Source organism: Choloepus didactylus, chromosome 16 (assembly GCF_015220235.1).
Source record: "Choloepus didactylus isolate mChoDid1 chromosome 16, mChoDid1.pri, whole genome shotgun sequence".
Classification (NCBI taxonomy): Eukaryota; Metazoa; Chordata; class Mammalia; order Pilosa; family Megalonychidae; genus Choloepus; species Choloepus didactylus.
This window is the reverse complement of record NC_051322.1, coordinates 21929362-21947198: the sequence shown is the minus strand read 5'-3', so window position 1 is coordinate 21947198 and position 17837 is coordinate 21929362. Positions and strand designations below refer to the sequence as shown.

Genomic DNA, 17837 nt, shown 5'->3' with positions numbered 1-17837 from the left:
TGGCCCCCCATTTTGAAGGCTTTTCCCTCTCCTGGCTGCTCACTCCCACCCAAGTCTTCCTTCTGAGAGGAATTATTTAGAAGTCAGAGGCTCTACATCCTAAGGCTGGCCTCAGGCACGTTAGTCCCTCACCTCAGTGTTCTTGTCTGTAAAATGAGGACTAGCAAGTTTACCTCTCAGGTGTGCCATGAGGAGTAGCTGACACAAAGCCTGTGATGACGCCTTTAGCCAAGGGCCTGGTCAGCAGCCTTGGACCATTGTGTGAGGAGCAGCAGAAAACTACCTCTTTAAGTCCCAAATAGTTCAGTTCAATATTTGTTGAGAATGTGCTATGTGCCCAGTACTAGGGTATTCAGCAATTAAAAAAAAAAAAACCACTACCAAACAGCAACAAAAAAGGCACAGTCCTTGCCCTTGAAGGTCCTCCAGACTGGGAGAGGATAGACAAACAGAAAATACCAAAATAAACTATGGAAAGGGGAAAGAAGGGCTCTTGGATATTTTTGAATCAATAGAGTAAGAGTTTCTCATCCTGTTACCCTGTTAGGGACAAATCTTTTTACTTTTATTGGAAGAAATGGCCAAATGCAGAAAGGGCTTCACGGGTGGGGTGCTTAGCAGTGGAGACACCCACAGAAGAAGGCTTTGCCAGAGCAAAGTCAGAGCATCACTGCCAAGAACTAGATTGGCTGGTGGGAGAGGGTCCAGCGCTGGGCTTGGTGACTTACCTGAGAAGACCCCACCCTCCATTACCAGCCCCTGGGAGCACCCACTGCACACCATCCAGTCTGGGGTAAGTCCCCCAGGTGTCCTTCCCTTGGCCGCCCAATGAGAACCTGCCTTCAGCAGCAGCCAGCCCGTCATTCATTGGTAACCCAGCAGGAATGCAGCGACCCATGCCCCAAGACTCTGCTCAGTTCTCAGCCAATTCACTCCAAGTGGACAACTGCCCTTTCCAAAGCCCAGGGCACTCATAAGGTGTGGGTTCTTGATTACCAAGAAGGTATTGATGGCTAAGGTGGGACTAGAGGATGCCAACCTGAGATTGTCATGTAGTCAAGAACTACACTGTTACACAAATGCTCGGAACAAGCTACCACTCTCTTCTTGGTTTCCTCAGAGTGTATTATTAGGCTTGCCCCAACCACAAAAAAGTGTTCTAACATCTACTTTCCAAACTTCAGCTTGTTGAGGAGAAGCTTCCAAAACTTGGGGACAAAGACATGTCCTTTGAATGTCACTGTTTAACAAGCTTGTCCAAGGATTATTTTATTATAAGAGAATACTCTTGCATTTCATTTGCTGTTGACTAAATAGAATCCACCCAGATACTGTGACACTGTTTATTAACTTGTAAGCTTCTGTGTAGTAGAAAAGATTAACTCTAAGGTTTATTTCCTGTCAAACATCAACCAGCTTTGTATCCATGTGAAAATTTATTTACCCATTCCTTTGCCTGATTGACTATAAGTCTCCATTTCTCAAATACTTCTTTGAATAGCATTACCATCTCCCTGTTCCCTCGTTAATTAATGAATTGAAGAAGATCTTTGCACATGTTCACAGTATATTTGCTTGAGAGATTTTAACTTTTTGAAAATTATACATTGACAAGCCACTGAGATATTTTGTGGAGGGACATGTAAAAGGAAGCACTCAACTGGAAATAGGCTTGAGAGAAATTCGCTAACATTTGAAAACCCACCTGAAATAGAATAAATGATCTCTTAATGTACAAAGCAGTTACGACTTCCAAATAATGTCGAGTGAGCCTGGAAAAGGCAAATAGGAACACCTAAGCCAGAGAGTCTTGCCAAGAAGTGATGCGAACATCACTAAGAATGTAAAAGCTTTGGCCACGTGTCTTTAGTAAATAGCATGCTTTCTAAAGGCATACGTTCCCCAGAGGGAGGTTACATTTTTGCAAACACACCTTGAATGGAAAAGGGACCTGATAGATGAAAGTCCAATTCGCAGCTTAGAGCAAGGCTGCAAAAAAACCCTGGTTAATTGCTTCTGACTGACAGTTTCTGAAAGTACTTAAAGTGAATAATTAGTGCTTCTTTTTTTATAAAGCTCTAGGGAAACTCCTTGATTTAAAAATTAAACCATTTCTTCTCTAATATAATCCTTCTTAAGCCAAACATAAGACAAGCAGGGTAATGATGATGTTTTAGGCAAAGCAGCTTTATTATATCAATCACAATCCAGTTAGATTTTCCTGGAGTGCTGTTATAGAAATGAAGCTATAGCTCGAGTCTTTCAGGGTTGCATTTGGGAAATGATTTCTGACCATATGTTCCAAGCAGAAATATTTGATTTGGTTAAACAGAAAATTCTCAAATTTCCTCACTTTTTCTGTCTACTTGTGACAAGATTAAGGGGTTGGACCACGTCCCATGACACAGGGAACTGAACTGAGACCTCCTTTAGCAGAAAGAAGCTTCTGAGGATTAAGTCACACTGGTTTCCAACCAACCAAGGGGCTTTGTTTCTAAATGAGAGACACCTCCACAGGTGTGTCTCATGAAGCTTGATCGTGCCAGGCAGGTGCTTTAGGAAACCAGAACCAGACATTTTCCACATGGCACGTTCTTGCCAGTGCTTCTCACTCCCCCTCCTCTCCTCTATCCTGGGAACCCCCAAATAAACTGTTCTTCTTATCTTAGAGGCAGCTGCTCATCACCCTTGACAGCTGTTACTTTCCTGTAACCTCATGGTTTCTTTTTTCCTGATTCACCTTCTTAGCTTTGTTTGACCTTTCTCAGGTTAATGGGGATTTATGAAGCAGAAACACACTCAAGCAAAATTCACAGATAAACAAAAGAAAGCTCTTTAACCTTGGGATCACAGAACCTCAAACTAGAAGGTCACTGGACATGTTCATCTTATTTTAAACATAACTAAATTTTCAGAGGCTTCATAGGCTATAGAACTCAGTGGTGGCAGAGTTGGGGCAAGAACCCATCTTTCCTGTGTTGGACATCGTCACCTGGACTGGTGTTGATGTTGTCACAAACATTGGGACTGGCGGTTTGATGTGCTGAGCCCTTGAGCATGGGACTTGCCCTTATGAAGCTCATTACCACAAAGGAAAGTCTAAAGTTGTATGTAATGGTGCCTAAGAGTCTCCCCCTGAGTACCTCTTTGTTGCTCAGATGTGGCCCTCTCTCTCTCTAACTGAGCCATCTCCACAGGTGAACTCGCTGCCCTCCCCCCTACGTGGGACCCGACTCCCAGGGGTGTAAATCTCCCTGGCAATGCAGAATATGACTCCCGGGGATGAATGCGGACCCGGCATCGTGGGACTGAGAGTATCTTCTTGACCAAAAGGGGGATGCAAAATGAGACGAAGTAGTTTCAGTGGCTGAGAGATTCCAAATGGAGTCGAGAGGTCACTCTGGTGGACATTCTTATGCACTATATAGATAACACCTCTTAGGCTTTAATGTATTGGAATAGCTAGAAGTAAATACCTGAAACTACCAAACTCCAACCCAGCAGTCTGGACTCCTGAAGGCAATTATATAATAATGTAGATTACAAGGGGTGACAGTGTGATTGTGAAGACCTTGTGGATCACACCCCCTTTATCTAGTGTATGGATGAATGCAGGAATGGGGATAAAAACTAAAGGACAAATGGGGTGGGATGGGGGGATGATTTCGGTGTTCTTTTTTCACTTTTATTTTTTATTCTTGTTCTGGTTCTTTCTGATGTAAGGAAAATGTTCAGAGATAGATTGTGGTGATGAACGCATAACTATGTTATCATACTGTGGACAGTGGATTGTATATCATGGATGATTGTATGGTGTGTGAATGTATTTCAATAAAACTGAATTTAATTAAAAAAAAACAACAAAAAAAGAACCCATCTTTCCCTGTCCAGACAACTTCCATCACTTATTATGCTTGGATACTTCGGATGTGGAATCTCTACTTCAATGATCCTTTTTACTTCCTATAGTCTATTATTTTCTTTTAGAATTATTGTTATGAAACAAATAAACAATAACTGTAGAAAGTAACCAGGGGTAAATAGTTCACCTTCTCTGCACTTGGGCTATTGACTTTGAATCTTTTGTCCACCAGATAGTAGAATCTTCATGAATTTCTGCAAACTGGCAACTTAATTTTATATTTCCAGAATGGTCAGGAGACATCTCAGCTTGGATCCGTTTCTGTAATACTGGAGCTAGAAACAAGAGATTTGCTGGTCAGTATTATAATGCTGCATTTGATCTCACTCAATTCACACAACATCCCTAGAGACAGGGGTGATAATTTTTATCAGAGATGAGCACTTGGCACCCTGGGCAAATGTCTAATTAGTCAGGGCAGCCACTGGGCGGCAGCATAGACATTCGAACAAGACAAGGATTACCACCCAGAAGGCATACCACAAGCTCTCTCTGGGTTGCAAGACTGGGCCAGGTGGTCAGAATAATTTGGTAGGCAGTGAGATTGCTGGAAATATAGTGTCTATCACAAACCATAGCTCTGCAGATTTTGTAACACAGAAAAGTACAACATTGCAAAACATTATATAATCCATAGCCAAACCAAAAATCATCAATAATGATGCTTTGTTTGCTCTGATGCCTCAAATTCCACTACTGTGGGGCATTCAATGCATTAAATGTGCTTCTCATCTCCCCTTGGTGCAGCCAGACACTTGGAAAGCAATGCATATTTAAAAGCTTATTCTGTGCCCAGGAAGTGCTAATGGGCTATTCAACCAGAGAGCCAGAGAGCAGCTAAGGCGCAATACTTAAATGTGAACGCTATTATGGAAGTCAAGTGCATAATCAAGAGAGAGAAACTATGTCTAGTACTTAGTGATGGCAAAACCCGTTTTGGTTCGTTTGCGCCTACTGGCTTCTGTCCAAGATCTGTGAGGTGCTCAGGCACACAGCTCAGACCCTGGGTCCCGTCTGAACCAAGCTTGCCTCCTCATCTGGGACACATTTCCTCAAGGACCCTTCTAACACTAGGGGGTGGCAGTCTTCATGGGCGATTTGGGGCCAACCCCATCCACAACCCATGGTAAGTACTAAAAGTTAAGAAATTTAGTGGGTGGGGGGGCATAAAATGGGCAGCCTTTGGGCTGGCTCTGATGAGGGGCCTGGGTTGAAGCCCTCAGGGCTTTGCAAAGGACCCCTGTTTGTGTGGGATAGAGACAGAGATGAAGGCAAACGGACTCGAACCAGGCCCGGGAGTGTAGCTAGGGTTCTTTTCTGCATGTATTCTGGCCAAGTGCTCAGGGAAAAAGACAGAGAAGGCCCCTGAGAAATACAAAGCTTCAGTAGTGCTACCCTATGAATGTCAAAAAAAGATTACTGTGTTTTATTTCTCTTGGAATCATCTGAGTCAATCGCTCCCATATTGCTATCCCCTAACCAACCCCTGCCCACCAGGACTCTGGGCGGAAGGGTGTTTAATCTGTCTCCTGTGGGAATGACAGGTGGGTCCCAGAACACTAGGGACACACAGTCGGGAACAGGCCACTGGCTGAAGCAGCAAGGGGGACTCGGGGTTTTCTGGGTCTCACAAAAGCCATCAGAACCAGAAGGAATGAGAAACTTCTCAGCCTGGGGATCTCCCTGGTGGCCAGAGTTTCGTTTTGTTTTTTTTAAACAGTGAAATAGCTGTGGTTTACACTGGGAGAAAAACCTAAACACACACCCACATACACTTTCGACTACTTGTTGGTAGAGCAGCCTCTTATAGGAATGCGTCAGTAGTTGGAAACCCATAATGAAAAATTTGAAGGTAATGAGTGCCAAGGGGCAGGTGTTGCTCAAGGTGGCCCCTCTAAAAGCTCCAGTCCCAAACGCTAACTGCCAGAAGAGATTCTGCCTTGACTCAGAAGATTAGTGCACACAGCAGATTCTTCTTACTTTCTCCCTTACCGCATTATCACAAGAAAATGAAGTCACCGTATAAAATAGCATGTTCTTGCTAAACCGAGGAAAATGGTGGCCAAGCCCTCATTTACCAAGTTAGGCAGATGATTTACTAAGTCTGTGAGTGCCCTGGTGCTGGGCAGTAGCTAGGAAGGGGTGCTGCGGGTGCTGATGTTCCAGGCACCTGTTTCTCTATCTTTCCTTGCAAGGGAAATCCCCACACAAGAGAGGAGAAGGGCTAGCTTCAAGTGGGAACTCCTAGGAAGCTGTGACAGGACTGTAGGGTCGAGACCCAACCCAGGTGTGGGCAGAACCAGCCTCTGACTCCCAGGTGGCTGCTGACCCAAGAGAGTAACTCAGATGAGTGTCCTCTGCCTGCTCCCCCACCAAAGGGGTCCCACACCTTTCCTGAATTCTTCTAAGACTAATTGGTATCAACCCAGATATAACCATCTTGCGTCTGAATAAAGTTCTTAATTTATTTCACGTGCATAATACTTAGAATAGAATTGACTTGTTTTTCATTTAGTAATAATAATAAAGCAGTAGCTAACAACTGTGAGGGCTATGCTGGGCCAGGCACCTTTCAAATCACTTTGCACGTTTATGGCTGAGATGAGTTCTATCCATTACCAACAACCCACTTGACAGGTAAGGAATACGAGGCACTCAGAGGCTAAGGCACTTGTCCCAAGCAGCCTGGTCACTGGCAGAGGCCAGACTGGGACTAAGCAAGGTGGGCTCCAAACCACCACACTGCAGCCTCCTCCCACATGGGCCAAAACACCTGCAAATGTCCCCTAATCCTAATCTTTGCCTCTTAATAGACTCCATGTCTTGGGGGGCACTGGTAACAATCCTTCACTGCCAAATTGGGCTGGTCTGGCCTGAAAAGGACTTTGATTCTCTCCACCCTGTTGCCTCTCAAAGGACCCTCCCAGGATGTGGCTGGCTGCCCAGGCAGGTACCTGCTTCACCAGCACCACCCCTCTCCTGGAGTGCTGTGTTTTCGGTCTTTGCAGCGTTTGGGTGCTTGGGGAGGCTGTGCTGCAACTAAAGTCAAAACTTGCAGTACACATAGTTATCTGGATGGTCAATTTCCCACAGGTAATTTGAATAATCAAATATGGGAATTCCAAATTGATTGTTTCCCATTGGGCTGAACCCACTTTTAAGAACTTGTACAAACATTGCTTCATTCTCTTTAAATAAGTTTTAAAACTATGTACTAATAATCTGCTTGGATCCCCGCCCCCCACCCTGCCCAAACTCTTGAGGAGACAGTTTTGCATCTAATCCCACAGGGGCTAGGGGCCCGTTGGGTGTGGCCTGGGCATAATCAGCCCCCGAGTCAGAGTCTGGGGACTTGGCCTGGGAGGAGGGCGGCACCGCCTTGGGGTTGAAGAGGCCCCTGGGGCTCTCCCTGCACGCAGGCCACACTGCTAGCTCTGCGTCCTTTCTCTTCTGGCTCCTTCCAAGCTTCGTGGGAAGGGAAAGAAGAGCTCTGAAGTAAAAGAAGCTAGAATTTTTGACAAGTTTCTTTGGCATCGGGATATGGAACAGGATTTAGGGCTGAAATGATTCCCTGGGTAAAGCAGAAACAACTGTAATCGCAAAGGTTTTTGAGGCACAAGTGGGCTGAGGTTGTTAGACTCAACCAAAGGGGGTGGTGGGTTGGACAGAAACTTTATACTCAAATTTGGAAGAAAAATTACTGTGAATTTAAGACATTTTTAATGAAAATGAATGATCTGAGGGGAGAATTCCAAGTTATACCTAAATGTTTATTTCTTTAAGTGCTGCTGGGTGTGTGGTCTATTTAATTATACTGATTAGTGACCCTGATCAATGCTTTTGTTTATCTTTAAGTTTTTTTAAAAGTATGATTAAACAGAAAGGCATCTTAATCCCACTCCCTCAGTTAACCATGCCTACAGGCAGCCGAGATCAGTGGTTCTCAAAGTGTGGTCCCAGACCAGAAGTATCAATATCCCCTGAGAATTTGCTAGAAATGTCATTTCTTGGGCCCCACCCCAGACCCAGTGAATCAGAGTCTCAGGGCAAGGCCCAGCCATCTGGGGCTCAGCAAGCCATCCAGGTGACACTGAGGCAGCTCGAGTGTGAGAACCACTGGCCTAAATGCTCAAGCCACCTGGCCATTGACATCCACCAGGTGGACACCCAGCCTAATTGCAAACTCTGGAGGACATGGACACTTGACATTTGATCTCACAACAGTGACAGAAAGCAACAGAGCCTCACCTTTCTCTTCTCTTATGCAAGGTGGCTTTTTTTGGTCTTTTTTTTCATCTGTGTAGGATGCTGATGTATCAAGTTTAGGAAACTTTTTAAGAAAGCTCAAGTTCTTTCTGGCATTTTCCTTCTCTTCCAATCTCAGTCTCAGGGCTGCCACTCGGGACAGAATTTTCTTTTTGACCCCTTCAGCTAAATGTCCAGTTCCTGAGGATTCTTGCTTCTTCCCGACCTCCTCTGGCCCAGTCACTCCTGGCAGGGCCCCGGGAAAGTAGTCACTTTTGGCTGCCCTGTGAAAGGGCTCCTCGTCCTCCCTTGACTTTTTCACACTGCCCAGGGTGGAGCCCTTTTGACACCGGTCCTGCAGTAATTTAGAAGCTTTCCTTGAAGCACGTTCTCCTGGAGTGAATGCCAAAGTCACTGCTGGCAAGCCAGAGGAGTTTGGGGGCTTGGTTTCCCCAATTTGAGGCTCTTCTACTTTAGGTTTCTCAGTTTTATTGCCTATTGACAGGCTTGAGATGTTTCTTTCAGGAGATGAAGCAAAAGGTGATAGAGCAAGGCCACTAGAAGAAGGCATAGGTTTAGCATGCTCATTTTCATTTGTGTCGGGAAATACACACCGATGGCTTCTGGGCTCAACTAAGTCATTATCGGGGATGTCATGAATTTGGTCTGCAAAGTTGTTTGTACCAACTACAACAGATGAGTGAGTCATTATTGCAAGACAACTAGAAAGAGGTAAAGTGGGGACAATACATTCTGCTTTCTCATTTTTACTTTGTTCAGCCTCCCCTCTCTCACTGTCTTCTTGGCTTTGGTTTATGCTATTTTCACTTGGAATGGTTTTCTCACTTTCCTCAGTACATGGAACTTGCAAAACAGCAGGTAAGACTTCCACTTTCTGGCCCATGTTTCCATCATTTGATGTACTCTCCTCTTTAATGACCCTCAGCTCGGACTCAGAAAGCTCTGGTTTTTCAGCCCTAGAGCACTCATCAATAGGATCTACAGAGGACTCTAAGATTTTAGGGCAGGTCAGAATCTGTTTAAAGAAAGCAAAGCGATCCATTTTGAGTTGGTTTTCCTCCTGGTTTTGATTTATATTGTTAACATTTTCCTCCCATCCAGCTGTGGAAGCCTCTGATAGTGAATCTGTGACACACAATTCCTTTCCATCTATGGGATCCACAGACGACTCCAGGAGTCTGGGTTGACTCAAATACTGGGAAGAAAGACTCCTCCAACTTGTGCTGCTGGCTCGTTCTTCACTTTCATGAACATCTTTTTTAATAGCAAGCGTTGAGACGGTCTTGCACTGAGGACTGCTAAGTGATGCTGCTGTTTCAGAGGAGTCCAGCTCCTTCATGGGAGACTTTGCCTTTAGAACTTCAGATATGGTCCAGACCCTGTTAGGAATTATGGGAACAGCTTCTGACTCCTTATACTCAGAGTTCATCAGTTGGCTTGGCGGCCAGATTTCTGAAGTTGAAGCCTCTAGAGTTAGAATCTTCAGCTTTCTGACTGGTTCCCAATGTCCTGGTCCATTCTCTTTAGACTCCTCCAGGAGATTTTTAGAGACAAGTGGAACATTGCTCAGAGCCCCACTGTCTTCTTCCACTGTAGCTTCAGCCACCATGAAGCTGCTATTCCCCAGGCCTGAGCTCTGCCCTTTCTTCTCCCTGGAGTTTTCTGGTGAAAGGTCCAAGGGCACCAAGTTTATTTCCTCTTGTGCAGCAGATGTGGTGGGCAAGCTTTCTTGGAAATCATCTTCAGAAGGAAAGCCCTGGTGAGGCAGGCTTTCCTGCTGGAACTTCTGTTCTGTTTCACATCCTTTTTCTTGGAAATTCTCTTTAAAGCTCCTATTGTCTGCTCTGTCCACAGTTTGGCTCTTATCTCCAGATAGGTTATTAGTCTGAAGAGGGGAAGGGCTGCAGAAACCCTCTTTCTCCGTGGGCTGGGGAACATGGGCATGGATTCCTGGGACACTGGGTGCCAGGCAAGGTAGCTGTCTTATGGATTCAGTGGGGGAACCACATAAAACATGACCCAACTGTACACTGGAAGGAAATTGGAAAATATCTTCATTTGGTGCCTGAGGTAAGCTCCCCTCAGTGCCATCTGCATAGTTATTTTCAGCAATTGAGACAGCAAGGTACTTGGCTGGGTGGACTTTGGTGGCCATGGGAATAGATGATGTGACCACACTCTTCTTGGTCACCTGAAGACTTACAGAATTATCAGTTAATGTTGCTGGCTTCTCCTGGAGAAACGTCATGATTGAACTATGGCTGGCTGGTGTGTCTGTGGTGTCCTTGACAGTGGTACCGGGGCTCTCAACCCCTGCTGCTTTGAATTGTGAATCAGAGTTGTTCTCAGAAGAAAGAGGTTGTCTTTCCTCAAACCCTCCAGAGTGGCTGGGGCTTGGCCTCTCCCGATCAGCCTTCACTAGGCAGGCCAGCGTGGAGGCAAAATTCTCCACCTCTGCTAAATTTTTTCCTGTGGCACCGTCACTGGCCTCTCGTGACATTTTCCAGGTAAAAGTACTGAGAAAAAGAGGTGACGTGGGCGATTTTCTATCCTTGCTGTTTTTGCCTGTGGACTGTGGAGGCTCAGAACCTTGTGCTTCCAAAAGAACTTCCAGTGTCTCGTCATCAGGAGAACATAAATCAGATACTTGGCCTCGACCTTCTGCCAACTCTAAGTCCACAGAGCAAATTTCTTGAGGCAAACATGTATCAACTCGTGCTCCAACTGGAGAATCCATGGTATTACAACATGTCCCTTTGTCACCTGTTTCAAAATACTCCACTAAGCACGCTGCTTCTCTGCCCCTTGACGCATCACACACATTTTCCAAAATGAGGAAGGTATTTGAGGGTTCAGAGGAAGCAACAGAGAGAGCCTCGGGCTCACCGAGGTCAGCGCTGCCGTCCGGGGGAAAGTGTGCTGAGAGTTCACAGGGGCCCAGGTGTTCACGGCTGGCTTGTGAGGTGCCTGGCTCTAGTTTCGGGTCTCCCCAGGCACCTCCAGGTGTGTGGTCTTCTCTGTCCTGGTTTTTTTTAAGCTGTGGGCCTTGAGTACAGCTTTCTACCTCCAGGTCTTGGGTCAATGGTGCATTTTCCTTGTGGATCACGCCTAAATTGGGACGAGAACTCATTGTGGTCCCAGTGGATGGAGACTGCTGCCCTGCAGGCTGTGAGAAAGCTGGCATCTGGCTGAGGGAGAGCCTCTCCCTGACCATTTCCTGAATTTGCACCTAGGAAGAGGAAACTCGGTATTAATAGAACTGTTCCTGGGAGGGACCACAATAGAGCATAACAGTGACCCCAAGAGTGTTAATCCTCGATGAGTGTAATAATGGACAAGAAGAGTAGCTAGAATTACTGAATCTAAAAATTAATCCCAAACTCTCTAACTATTAAGAGACTTCCTAGTGAACGGTAAATTTAGGCAACTGTGTATTCCAGGGACCCTTGGTCAAATTCCCCATTTGCCTCCTGACAATCATCATTTAATGATTTTTTTTCTCCCTCTCAGAAGAAAAGATGGGAATAACAAACTGAACATTAACGATTGTGATCAATTGAGTCACAGAAGAGCTGGGTGAATCTTTTCAAAAAGGTAAATTTACATCATTATAACAAATGAAATATGTGGTGCTTGCAAAGTAGCAATGAGCAAACTTCGTCCCCAGACTATGGCAGCTTACTGGTTAATAATGTTATTAAATAAGAGAGAAGGCCTGTCCTTTGAACCTGCCTCTCATGAAGTAATGGAGTTATGATTGGCCATCAGCACTGCCAATCATTTCTGACCCTGGAAAACTTATAAAAATCTTGGAATGCTCCCCACACTTTGAAGCAGATGTCCCATGGCAGGGAAATCCACCCCCCAAAAAGTAGGGGATTGAGACCTTTTTAGGTTATTGGGGAAAAAAAGGAAAAGAAATCTCACCTTCTGAGGAGTGAACCCATCCTGATATTATCTGAATGTTGTAGATATTGGATATTGCCCCAGAAAGCAGCAAAGTGAAAGCAGCAAAGTCTCTCAGTTCTTGTCTTTTGAAATGTTTGGCTCATCAATTATTTTTAAGCAAAATAAAATCAAGCCCAGCCAAGGAGAAGGGAACTGCTGCTAATTTTTGGCCAGAGACTCAGCCTTTGCCCCTAGGACTCCTGCTTTGGTGCAGAAACATTCAGATGTGCAGGAACAGATGACTGGACTTTGAGAAAGGGGTGGTGGAGTCTGTTCTCCCCCAAGGCATGAAGACCTAGATCTGCAATGCTCATGGACACGTGCAATTCCAAAGCCCCGAGTCTCCTCTCCACAAATCACAGTGAGGCTCGAGTTTTACTACCTTGTGATCAGTGCCAGTGGGAAACCAGACTGCAGCTTAACCACAACCCCTTTCCATGCTCCCCGAAGGCGGTTTGCTGCCCTCTGTGATTCAGCTCTCATGTTCTCCTTAACGCTCTCCGGATGGTCACTTAACACAGATTTTATTGGCATAAAAATGCTAACGGAACCAGAAGAAATAGTATAATGTGAACTCCATGAGGACTGGGACCATTCAATGATTCACCAAAGGTTTTTTAATTCCTCCAAGGTACCGTACTCCAGGCAACGGGGATACAGGAGGGGCAAAATGCCCGCCTGCACGGGGCTCCCGTTCCATGGTACATCCAGTGCCTGTTACTGCAATCAGCACGTAGTAGACGGTCTAGAAATACTTGCTGAAAGAACGAATAAATGAGCAAGCCCTGTGCAGTTGACACCAAGCTTCACCCACTAAACCTCTAAACGTGGAAGGGTTGGAATTTTTTCAATAAACAAACAAACAAAAATAGGCAACCCTATTTTAAAGGAGATTTTAAACCATAAGCAGGGACATCACTGTTTCCCATTCTCTGTTTCTAAAATTAAAATTAAAAAAAAAAATTACTCTCTTTCTACATCCCTTTCTCTTTCTCATCATATTAAAATGGAAAAGAAAGGAGTCAAAACTTAAAATGTACAGGGTTCCTATTTAGAAAGATAGAAATGTTTTGGTAATGGATGGTGGTGATGGTGCCACAACACTGAGAACATAATTAACAGCACTGAAATATATATCTGAATGTGCTTAAAAGGGGAAATGTTGGGTTGTATATATGGGTAATAGAATAAAAAGTTTTTAACAATCTATGGAACTGCACAACACAAACAGTGGACCCCAAGTTAAACCATGGATGGTAGTTAGTAGTACAATCATAAAAATATGCTTTTATCAATTGCAACAAATGTACCACACCAATGCAAGTTGTTAATAATAGGGTGGTTTATGGGAAACTTTGTACTCTATGCATGATTATTCTGTAAACCCACAACTCTTCTAATTTAAAAAAATGGAAAAGAGGAAACAAGAAAGATAATTCTGGGAAATAAGAAATGAGATTTTTGTTTGTTTTCCTGTTGAGTAATTTGATATATATATATATATATATATATATATATGCACACACACACACACACACATATATATATATATTATTTTACCTCCATACCGCTATAACAGATGTAGAAACTCTTCCTGCCATTTGCCATTGTGACTCGGATTTTTTTATAATGAGCTATAGCACAACTATATAGAACTCTTAGGCACAGAGAGACTGCACAATCAAAAACACCCTCTCGGGCCTTTCCACTCTGCCTGAATTTCCGCCTCCTCTGTCGGTCCTTTATTTTAAGGTCTTGCCATCATCACATCATCATCAGTGCCAACAGACATCTATGGAGTAGCAGCCCTGTGCAGAAATCCCTGCCAGGCACTAGGCAGTTTTTCCAAAGGGCTCCTGTTAAAAAGCCACTATGCTACTGACTGGGATAGTACGCTCCTCCAACCCACCTATTATTATTACCACACCAAAAGTGTAATAGGCTGGCCCCAAGAATAGAATACCATCTGGAGAGGATCAGTTCTGATTAGAGGAAGTTTGGTAAATGGAATATATCATCATAGCCATGGTATCATGCATTGATTTACAAAATAGTCATGTTCCTATCAAGTTGCACTCACTCCTTTCCTCTCTTGTTTTTTAAATAAAATTCTATTTTAAAATACCCTAATGAAGTTCCATATGTAAGGAAATATGTGGACCCTTGGCCTTGCAAGTTCACCAGTTCAGGATTTAGTGAGCCTCGACTCTTACCAGGCCCTGTTCTGAGTTCTTGGGACTATAACAAAGATTGCTTCCCTATTGGAAGTTAGGTTCAAGCAACAAACCATTCAACAGGTCAACTGCTGCTGCAAAATTCCATAAATTTGATTTCAACCAACGGGATTTTCTCAAAGTGGGGCTTTTAGCAACCCAGTGCATACTTGTCTAGGCCCACAGCATCAGTTCCAAGAGCAGACTCCGCGGGCCTCATTCAGAGGCTAATTCAGAGAGAAAAGGAAACCACAGAGTCGTATCTTTCAAATGAGTCAGATCATTCTTTTAAGAGTACATCTCTTAGTCAAGCCATTTCGAAAGAACTCCAGAAAATGATTCTTCTGCTGCTCCGCTACCTCGTCATGAGGTGAGTGGTGAGACACAGGAGCGTCTGTTGTGTAGAGAGATTATTCTCATCCAGGTGAAGTGAAGGGAAGTGTAGGGCTCTAGCAGGAAGCCCAGGCAGGGAAGTGGAGTGGGACCTGGAGGGCTGACAAACCCAGTTTCCTAGCCCAGCTTCATCCAATACCACACACATGACCCCGGGTAACCCCTTTGGGCCTCTCGGAACCTCTGTCTCCTCCTCTAAAGCTAACCACATGCACGTCAGTGCCATCAGGTCAAGTTCTTGGTGCCTGGAAGGCACTCAGTGACACTGGCAGCCCTTATTATCTCTGAAAAGAAATTGGTAACCAAGGAAAAGGGAAAATTGAGCAACCCTGATGAGCACGGAGGTGTGATATGGGCTTTACATAAGCTTTCTCATTTGATATATAAAATAAATCTGAAACATCTTAAGTGTAGATACTATCATCTCTTCTTTACTGATGCAGTGGAATAGTCTGGATCCAATCAGCAGACAGAAACCACTCTGTAGATTAAATAGGGGAAGTTTAATATAAAGAATTATTAACGGTGATTAAAGAGTATAAAACAAAAGGAAACTCCATATGGTACACTAGGGCTGAGGGAGACCAAAGGACAGACTTGGAAGGGGTTCAGACATCATGGAGAAAGTGTGGTTAGCAACTAGATAGTGGAGAAGTTCACTGGTTTAGCCAGGCCAGAGCTGCTCTGAGGTTGCTGGGTGAGTAACAGGCCATCCCACCCCACCCCCAAGTATAGGCAGGGAGGGAACAGGTGATCTGCAACCAGTGGCTGGGTGTGGTGGGAGTCCAGGCATCAGCAGGGACAGGGCCTTCAGGGAGCACAGGAGATGCAGGGTGAGGGTGGAGGCCTCATGGTAGGAATGACTGCTCTGCGGATGCTGACACCTCATGGGCTAGCTGAGTGAGTCCTGGTGTTGGCCCAAGCAGGAGGCCTTCAGAACGGGCAGGTCATGTGGGGTCCTGGTTTCTGAGTAGAGGGCTGAGAAAGGTCATCATGAGACCCAGGCTGCAAGGTCACAGAGGTTCTGGGCCCCAGGGCTGGGGCAGGCCCTACTCGATGACCACATCCCATATCACCATCCCCACCAAATGGGAATTGCAGGAATCCTCTTTGTTCTGCAATGCCCTTCCAGCACGCTCTACCAAGAAAGCTCAGTGCCATTGTGGTGGGTTGAATAGGATCACCCAAAAGCCAGGTCCATCTGGAACATCAGAATGTGCCCTTATTTAGGCATAGGGCCTTTGCAGATAGAATTAGTTAAAACGAGGTGATACTGGATTAGGGTGAGCCCTAGATTCAATGACTGATGTCTTCATAAAAGAAAAAAGAGGGAGGTTCAGACACAGAAGACAACAGAGAAGGCCATGGAACAGAGGCAAAGATTGGAGCAATGCCACTACAAGCCAAGGATTGCCAAGGATGGCCAAGGATTGCCAAGGATGGCCAAGGATTGCCAAGGATGGCCAAGGATTGCCAGCAACAACCAGAAGCTAGGAAAGAGTCAGGAACAGATTCTCTCCCAGAGCCTCCAGAAAGAATGAACCCTGCTAAAACCTTGATTTCGGACTTCTGAACTCCAAAACTGCCAGAGAATAAATTCCATTGTTTTAAGCCACCCAGTTTGGGGTCATTTGTTACAGCTGCTCTAGGGAACTACTACAGTTGTGCTTCCTTTAAAGGAGAAATTCTAACGGGCACTCTGTTTACATACAGCATATGTTGAAGGGAGCTGAGAGGCAATAATAATTGAGAACTGACACATGAGGTAATGGATGTTCAGGGGGGGAATCTCCCCAGGGACTCATAGTAACTGTTAAAACCAGGATTTATAGCTAAGTCTGTCTGGCTGCAAACCCCTTTTCAATTCAGCTTTTCTAATAAGTTAAAACAAACCTCACCAAAGTGTTGGGCACTCACCTTTCTTTAAACCCAGAACTCCTGAGCTCCAGAGATGCTATAATGCTCCTTACAACATCACAACATGACCATTTGTTTATTTGTCTCCTCCTCACAAGATCTAAGGATGAGGCCTTCTTGTTACTCATTCTTGAGTCACCAGAACCTAGCTCATAGTAGGAGCTCAGTTAATTTTGCTGAATGAATAAGCAGATGAATGAATACAAGGAGGGGAAAGGGTAAAACAAATTTGAATTTTTTCAAGCTCATACACTCAGCTCGTGTGGTGTTTTCCATCCCCATTCCCTATTCAGCGTGCTTCTGATTCTGCAGACGCATGGTTTTCATTTGTTGGCCTTTCCAAAAATTCTGCCTCCTACACATGTCTGCCATCAATCTAATGAAAAAATGTGTTGCCTTTTTGTCCACTCCATGACGTCCAGGGTTATACTACTCCTCATTAATGAAAGTACCCTGGGTGCCAGCAAAGTGCATGACATTAATTTGAGTCACTAACAATAGAAGGTGGCGTGAGATAAGATCCCTCTTCTCAAATAGCTTATAATCCAGTTGAAGAGACAAGATGTACGTGGAAAAGATAAATAACAATTCTTGACAGTTCTACTTAATGGCCAAATGGATGGCACTTCACTAACCATGCTGCTCCAGGATGGAGGAGGGCAGGTCACCACTGGTTTCACGTCCACATTAATGATAAGGTCCTTACAGTGCAATAGCCAGGGGTTGTGCTTTTAGGGTACATGCATCCATTTTCAGATGATTCTTGAACATTTCATACTCCGTTCAAGTTCTCATGGGCCTTCTCTAATGATTAGAGTGGCAAGATGCTGTAAACTCCATTGGCTGGCTAACTCAACAGCATTCCCAAGCCCCTTCTCCCTTGCTGCCTCCACTAAAGAGGCTGGGAAACCAGATACTCTCCCAGCCTCCTATGTAGCTAGGTGGGGCCAAGGGATCAGTTGTGGCTAATAAGGTATAAGTGGAATTCCACTAAAGGACTTCAGGGGAAGATTTTCTTTCCTTTCAGAGTACCTTCTCTACTCACTTCCTTCTTCCTTTAAAGAAGATGTGATTCCTGGTGTACAGTGATCATCTTCCACTCATGAGGCTAATGGCATGAGAATGAAAAGCCAACACACATGGCTGGTGGAGCAAAAAGAGAGAAAGAACTTGGGAGC

At 44.7% G+C, this 17837-nt stretch overlaps 1 protein-coding gene across 3 annotated transcripts in view; it reads right to left on the bottom strand.

Moving 5' to 3' along the window:
• Positions 1 to 17837, bottom strand: part of ALPK2 (alpha kinase 2) — a 211522-nt gene that overhangs the window by 62117 nt on the left and 131568 nt on the right. For all 3 annotated transcript variants that reach the window (XM_037805891.1, XM_037805890.1, XM_037805892.1), the window contains 2 exons: positions 8171 to 11417; positions 4050 to 4197 (listed from right to left, as the gene is read on the bottom strand). In XM_037805891.1, the coding sequence (XP_037661819.1) occupies positions 4050 to 4197; positions 8171 to 11417 (3395 nt within the window). The remainder of the gene's footprint in view (positions 1 to 4049; positions 4198 to 8170; positions 11418 to 17837) is intronic.